This window comes from Theobroma umbraticum, unplaced genomic scaffold, assembly GCF_002168275.2.
Source record: "Theobroma umbraticum cultivar Fairchild unplaced genomic scaffold, ASM216827v3 scaffold_20.0, whole genome shotgun sequence".
Taxonomy (NCBI): Eukaryota; Viridiplantae; Streptophyta; class Magnoliopsida; order Malvales; family Malvaceae; genus Theobroma; species Theobroma umbraticum.
Genome location: NW_018397266.1, coordinates 2295669 through 2304069, shown reverse-complemented (window position 1 = coordinate 2304069; position 8401 = coordinate 2295669). Strand labels below are relative to the sequence as shown.

Below are 8401 nucleotides of genomic sequence, written 5' to 3'. Positions count from 1 at the left end.
TTCTATAATTGAGCACATTAAACACATATCAACCTGTGCATGTGTGTGTGTGTATTTCCAGTAAAAGGAATAGCTAGTTGCCCTTATCATAACCACAAAATTGAAAGTTAACCAAGCTACTGCACAAGTAAGAACATTACAGCATCCACAGAGGCTTCAGCTGGCCCTCTGAAATAGCTGATAGAGCCATCAATGAGCCTTCTGTATCCTTGTTCTGGAGCAATCAAATGTGGCTGATAGCCATCAGCCTCTGTGACAACTTTTTGGACATTTTTTAATGAAAGGTGACGATCAAAGGGGAGCTTCTTCAAAGCAGCTGGCAACTGGTTGTCAAAAACTCCATATATACGATCACCACCAGGTCTCCTGAAGCAGCAACGTAGTGTTTAACTAAATAGAATTTTAGGGGGGAAATCTAATACTAAAGCAATGGCATAGTTAACCACATTCATAGCAAACATACTTTAGAACAATAGGCAAATAATGTCATAAATCTTATAGTACTTTCTACAAAAGTATACTAATTTAAGTTGACTGTGTCTAGCAGATTTCCATATAAAAGCCAACCAGCAACACAGACTGGTACTTGGGTCAACAGCCATATTGGAAAGACTTTCTAATTCTTAAGACAAGCATGCCAAATAGTCACTGAAGCTTTATAAAATTGAATAATATATTTCCTTTATTTGCAAGTCTTACAATCACAAGACACTTCTCATTATGTGAATGTACTATGGAGGAATTAGGTCTCAAAACTTAAGTAGGTGTACTTAGTAAGTAGAAATTTTAAGTATGAATATGAATGCATAAGCTGACAAAATAAATAAATCAAAATAGAACCAGCATAGGAGTTTCGTTGCTGAGATACTAGAAAAGCTGAAAAAGATAATGCACTTTACCCTCCATCCAGGTGCTCCTTGAAGATACGATCAAATGCACGACAAAGTTCTAAAATCATGTACAACTGGGCCTGTACATACATTTAATATAATTAAAGTGAACTAGACTGTGGAAGTATCCCATTCACAACTAAGCAAACTGGTTTCTGAATGGTCTAAATTGTTACCCCTCCATCCGCTGCAATAGGCCTGCCAATGCGGTCCAACTCTGCGTTAAGCTCATCAATGGTCTTATTTATCAAAGCAATGATGCTGGGTATACGCTGCCTGATAACAAGCTCTAAATGCTGAAACAGAAAAAATAAATAAATAAAAGATGAGGACTCATACAGGGACATGTCCAAAGCTTTTGTGGGTTATCTATATTAAAATTAACAAAAGCAACCAACAAAAAAAGATGAAAAAGACCTTAGACAATAGTTTTGCAAGATACTCTGATCCCATTTTACTAGCCAAGTGTCCATAATCAGGGCTCGTTTCAAAATATTCACGCTCTTTTCGACGAGCGACAATCATATCAACATTCTTGTTGATGTCAGCTTGGGAACGATTCACAATTCCAACCCAAGGATGTTGTAGCCTATACGCCCTTCCTTCAAGAACCTGAAAGATGTATATGGGGTAAGTATAATGTTTATTTGTTAAGGATTTAAGATCTATATTGAAATCTAACTGATGTGAAATCTTACAATCTAACGCACCAATGCTGCACAAGAAAGAAATATATACCACATGTGAAAAGAAAAATAAAACCCTTAAAGAAATCACTTCAAAAAGAACATGATAGGCAACAAGCAGATTTGACACAAAGCAATGATGTGGCATTGGCATGTAAAATTTCATGTCAGGATAATTTTTCCTAAAACTGCTATCTACATATAACATTTTCGGCATATATTATGCATGCATTCTTGAATGAGCAACTGATGAACTAAGTATGATTGAATCCATACATCCGCAGCATTTGTTCCCTTATCCATCAGATCAAGTTTCGTTAGCACACCAAAAGTTCTTTCACCTGAATACACCAAATAATATAAAAATGTTAATCTCCTTGCTCATCAGACAAAATTTTTATTGCGTAGCAACATTTTAAAAGACAAGAGTCTACAAGCATAAAGCCCATTTTTAAAATACCTGTTGGATCTACTTCTCTTGCAAGTTTTATGGCATCTGAAGTGGCAATATCTTGATTAGCAGGAGAAATAGCCAGTATGATGCAGTTAGGCTACAAAATTTGAGAATTTCAAGGGCAAACTGAGTAAGAAACATAACAATGGTACAAGCTATTAGGGCCAAAAGAAATTTAGATGAAAAACAGCTATGGTATATAGATTAAATTCAAAACTGATTCACAGGCAATGAAGTTTTTAACCTAGTAAGTAGCTAATAAAGAAGTAAACTAGATGGAAAGTGAAAAATGAATCCAGGCCTGCAGCTAAACTAGAACCTTGATTTCCCATTCGCCACACTTCCTCTTAAAAGACTTAGATGAAGCTCATGACACTTTAGAGATGTAGCAGAAAACTTAAGGGGAATGGAGATGAGATTGATAAAAAATCAAAGATATTTGTCGTAATGGACAGATTCTGTACTCATGCCAGTAAAGAATTAGGAAATTCAATTCCAATTATCATCATTCTTCCACCAAGTGCATAGGAGAAACCTAATTATACATACTTCAAAAACTTCATACATTGATTTGACTAGTACCTTAACTAAATAATTAACACATCACCTGTAACGAGACCACAATTTGAAAAGATAATTGTATACTTAACTTGAAGTGAAATTGCAACTTTTTTGTTTATTCTAATCTGATCTTTCTTAGGTAAATAATACATAACTGGAAACCAGTTTTCTATGACAGTTTTGGCCTAAATGGTAGGGTGACCTTGAGATCATCATTGCTAGTACAACTTGTGATCCAAGAAAAGTAAGACAGCACCACATGTGAGCATATCAATGGCATAATTGAGAGCCCAATTTTTGCAATTTGTATAGGCACAATTAAATGAATGGTTTAAAGAGATACCGGGCCTCATATAACAACAATTAGCGCTGGTTAATCTGTTGGAAGGGACAATGTCCCCACTTCAGAAGGGAGGAAGGGAAGGGAAGGCAGGGGCAAGGCCCCAAGTTGAAACTATAAATCACATATTAGGGTCTCAGTACACCGTCTTCCACCAAACAAGGAAGAAAAGAAATGAAAAACCAAATCAAAGACAATCAACTAAAAAATGTTTTTTTCCTTGTTTATGGCCCAGCTGTTCCACAAACAGAAGCTAAAAAAGAAGCTACAAGATGCAAACTTGAATCAATCAAATTCACCACACATCTCTAAATCCATTCTTCTAATAAACAAAGAAAACCCCATGTTGCATCAAATAGATCTGCTCCACCTGATGGACTATTTTCTCATGACATGGTAAAAGTTGTGACCCACCAGGTATGAATGCATAGGCTTAACTCACTGCAATAACCACATTATGAAAAAGACATTAAAGGAAAAATTTTTGCAGGAATCATCCCCTTCAAAAACCCCGGTTAGGAAAGATAACCATTATGCATTGATCATTCTGCATCTCTAACTTCTGGGTCTTGCGTTAAATCGCTCATTAGCCATAAGTAAACTGACCAAGAAATGGCTTCGCCTCTGAAAGCATCACAGAAATGAAATGAGAGGAAATTTGTTCCCATCGTCTCATTATGAGCTTTCAAAACTTAGGACCTTGACACTGGCAATAAATTTCTCAACACTCAGGATTCAAGGATTACTAGGTTGAAAAGATTATTCACTATGACTAGCAAATTGCAATTAATGAGTCAAACCTATACAATGATCCATAACCAGATGTAACCAAGTTAAGATTTTATGTTCATTCTGAAGCTCCTCTTTATCACTTCCTTTTACAAGTTCCAAAACCTTCTTTACATTCAAAGGTGCTACCTAAGTGATTTCTTGGGGAAAAAGTTGGATATCTACGGGTTTGAGCAAAGCAAACTGTTGGTTGGGGTAGTATTTTCATGAAACTAATGCTAGCTAATGAACCTTGAGATGTTGTATCCTTCTAAAGCATTATTCTGAATCAAAATATACACTTAAAAACATTTTCTTAAAATATGGAGTAATCAATAAGGTTAATTTGTTTTCAAACTTTTAACTCAAGGGACCTCTACTTTTTTTAATCTTGAGATGCCATCCTGCAAAGATAAGGTTCCAAAAAAATTTAAACAAAGTCTTAAAGTAGAAGTAACCACAATAACTGCAAGATATCACTTTGACTTGAAATGCTCCTAAAAATTTTTGCCAAATGGTGTTGTTCTCCATCGTAAGTGTCTGGTTTAATGGCTTTATGTTCAGGTTGAGCTTTTTCACCTCTTACCAATGGGTCTCAGGTTGGATTCTTAACATGTTGTCAAAGCACAAGGTTGTTTGTTGGCTAGCTTGTTATGTTATTTGTTCTTTATTGTTAGTTTTCCAGCAACTTTTTGCCCAGTGGTTAGCCCATTTATTTTAGCTGTTAGTATCAAGCCTAAATGTGAGGGAAAGTGTTAGTTGTACCACATTCATTAAGTTCAAGGTTTCTTGTAGCCTTTATATTCAGGTTGTGCCGCCCAACCTGTTGCTGATTAGTTTTAGCTCAGGAGCTTAATATGGTATCAGAGGCCAAGCTTATTTTTTGTTTTTTTATTTTGTTTATTGACCAAATTTGTTGTCCATGTGATAGGCCCATCTGTTTCAATTGTTAGTATCTGTCCTATACATGTGGGAAGTGTTAAGTGCTATTATCCTACATTGATGAACTATCTACCTGTTGTCAATTAGTTTTATGTAGGATGAATAGCATGCGTGTTATCATCTGAACCTCAATTTTGAAGAACTAGCCTTGGTTGGCACCATGTCAAGAAAATTTGAAGGAACTTTCACAAAAATTATACTTTTAGAACAAATTGAATTACTTTTTCAAGTATTGAGGCAAACTCGTGATTGTAAAGACTCAAGCTTAGTAAGTAAATGGCTCCTATTATCCACAGATAGACTTAAATAATGAAAATTTGTGGAGTGAAAACATTGTAATCCGAGAATATCAGACATAGAAACAACCATATTTTCTTTAAGGATGATTTATTTAGCAAAGTGGCTATTTATGATGCATGAACAGAAGATTGACTAATATTGGATTAGATAGCGGCATGAGAATGTTTATTTTTAAAGACTTTCATGATTGCACTGCAGAAGACATACATATAATGCTGAACCGTTAAATTAACGAGAATTTATAATTAACACTGTGTATGAAATGCAGAAGCCTAGTCCAGTTTAATAATCATCTATTGTATCATTGTGCATTAGTTCCTAGTTAACACATATTCAGTTCTTTCAATCTATCCAGTATTATTGGAGACAAGTAATTCAATTACGATCCATTTTTTCATTGTAGGGTGGACTCAATCATCTTTTCCTCTCAAAATGGGCCCTAAAATGAACCACAGTGATTAATTGTTTCCTAAATTTACGTTCTACTTTACTTGTTCATTGAAAGAATACCTTATGTCTGAGACATATACATTTAGTATTAAACAGCATTTATCACCCATGAAGAATTCAGAAAGTCAAGTAATCTCACCTTTTCAACATAAGAACGAACCATATTTTCAATATCTTCGACTATACTCTCTGGCTGTCCTTCTGCAAAAGCCATAGTTACATCCTTCACGATTAAGGATTCTGTGTTGTGTGCTTAAAAGGGAGATAAAATTTAAATTGCTTTAGGTTGTTTGAGAAAAAACAATTGTAATTACCTACAGCAACCTTTGTCAACCCAGGAAGATCTATAAGTGTTAAGTTGACAACTGCCAAATAAAACCAAACATATTAGTCCTACAAAATTGAACCAATAAACACCCTAAAAGCTTAGCCAAATAGATGTAATGAATGTGAAAAGGAAATGACTACTTTAGCACAGGGGAAATTGAGGAAACAAGAATTAGGTATTAAAGTAACAACAACACTCCATTAAAAACCAAGCATAATGCACCGATAGATGCTATCACATTATACATGCAGTAAAGCCACATATGAGTTTTAGGCTGAGAGAGTATCCCCACAGACCCCATTACCCAATATCCCTTGAAGAAATTCCTGCTGGAAGCATGTCTACATGAAATCTAAAGCAACGCACTTTTATGCTGTTAACAGGTAATGCTTCTCATGATGAGGTCCAACAGAGTATATAATGAAGCTACAATCGCTAAAGAGAGTGATATTTATGAAAGTAAAGTCATGACTCAGAAATGCGTTTCATTCTGTATGCCATATCTATATCAAGGGGGTAAAAAGTCAAATGGCATTTGGCATTTAATCCTTGAAAACTTGGCGTTCCAAAGGAACAAAAAAATATTCTCCAATTTCTTTTCAAACAGGTGAGGTTCAGTATTTGAGCATGATATGTGAGCTCTTTCAAAATGTGGTTAATTTTCCATTATTTTTACTTTCCTCAAATAAACAATTTGTCTGTGCAATATTTAGAAGAGAGAGAGATGTCATTATACAAACAGGATGGGGAGAGTATAATCATAATTTCCGCAAATGTACTCCATCTCATGTACAATTGAGAAAAGAAATATTTCCCCATGTTTTGTTTTGCCATGACTAAATTTTCTCAGTTGGTAATGTAACAGAACTATATCAAGAGCATAATTTAGTGTAATGATCTACTAGAATCAACTCTGTAGTAAGCTAGAAATACCAGGAACTGCAGGTGATGAAACACCAATGAGACAATTACTAATCCTTGATTGTTAACATTGGTCATATAAATACAGAAGCTGACACGTGTCACTATATTATTATGGTGCGAAGATACATATCAAAAGAGTGTTCATAAGCTTAATATTAGCAAAAGTGTCTGAGGAGTATCTGAAAAGGACAAATAATATCCAAATAAATACTATTGTTGTTCAATGAATAAGTTGCATTTAGTGTATAATCAAGAGGGTGGTGTAAGTGCAGACCATGTGGAGAATATATGCTCAAGTGAATGGGAATATTAGAGATTTGCTTTGTCTTCCCAGTTATTCGATCTGTTTCATCTGCGATCTCCTTACGGACAGCAGCTGCAAAAATAGCATTCTCATTATTTGTTAGTAATATAATCATCTGAATTTCAATACACAAGAACATAAAATGTAAATGATTAGTGATTAGTGATTAGTGATTAGTGAAAAGAAAATAACAAAAAATGGAGCAGCGGTCATATCGCAAAGTAAACAATGATTATATGGAGAAGAAAACATAAGGAACTGGAAAGGACTATGTCAGATAGGGAGATGAAAGAAAACAATTTCACCCAACAAGGAAATCGTTCAAATTTATTCCAATGCAAGCTGAATTTACCATTAGATAGGTACTTGTATGTTGTTGAACATGTTTATTAAGTGCATCAGTATTGGGATGACGATCAATCTCTGACTTAATACCCAAAATAAAGTAGAAAGTGAGGCATCCATTTATGAGTTGTAGTGAACGGTAGCTACCATGAGTAAGGTGCTTTGTGTATCTCATAAGTTAATGTTACCAAGCCAACACTTGTCATGGTTTGCACAAATCTAATCTAAAGGAGCCAAATCATAATGGCTTAAACTACTAAAGTTTATAGAAGATTCCAAATTAATGTCACTCCTTCATAGCTACAACTGGGGAGCTTCTTACTTAAAGGCATAGAATTGTTTCTCCAGATTTACTGGAAAACTTTTTTATAAATTATACACCAAACATTGAAAGGCAATGATATTTTTTTTCCTTTTATCAAATAGCCAGATAAAACAATGTGTGTCTCCTTACCGAGGCAAGCACTTCTCTGACTTTAAAAAGGGATGGAAAAAGAAGCTAGCTATCTATATACCATAATATAATATTTGACATATATCACTACATCTGTAGATAAGTCCAGAAGAACATAAACCTCATCCTCAGCCTATGTCCTACAAATCACTGGCAAGAACTCTGACTCAACATAAAACAAATCTTAAGCACTATTGTATCAAAGAAGTCATATTATTTCAGATGGAGCAATACGAACTCTTCATAAAACTTGTATTTATCAAGCTATCCAGTCCCAGATAGTACCTATAACCTATCCCATTCCCAAAAAAAGGATATAATTAATTTCATGTATGAATTACGAAAAACAACAACATAGACACCAGAAAAGAAATAAAAAATTTTGAGAAACTAGTAGATAACAAAGTCAAAAATTTAAATGACCGAGCATCATAATGGGCATACCAAAATCAGTGAATCTCTTCTTTGGTGCATGAAGAAACTCTGCATATTCACTCCCTGATTCTGTCTTATGAAGTTGCAACACCAATGGCCTCCTCGTAACAATGCCTTATAGTGCAAGAAAAACATAACAAGAACGAAGAAAAACAAAACTAGAATTTGAAAGGAACATGTTCTTTATATATATATACATATATATATATATATATATATA

General features: G+C 34.5%; 1 protein-coding gene across 1 annotated transcript; it reads right to left on the bottom strand.

Moving 5' to 3' along the window:
- Positions 1 to 101: 101 nt before the first annotated feature.
- Positions 102 to 8382, bottom strand: LOC110423467 (phragmoplastin DRP1C). Its single transcript, XM_021437680.2, has 10 exons — positions 8191 to 8382; positions 6918 to 7019; positions 5706 to 5756; positions 5531 to 5592; positions 2037 to 2127; positions 1853 to 1917; positions 1308 to 1502; positions 1067 to 1186; positions 900 to 970; positions 102 to 366 (listed from the first exon to the last, which is right to left on the bottom strand). The coding sequence occupies exons 4-10, from the start codon at positions 5552 to 5554 to the stop codon at positions 117 to 119; spliced, it is 816 nt and encodes a 271-aa protein (XP_021293355.2). The 5' UTR covers positions 5555 to 5592; positions 5706 to 5756; positions 6918 to 7019; positions 8191 to 8382; the 3' UTR covers positions 102 to 116.
- Positions 8383 to 8401: the final 19 nt, after the last annotated feature.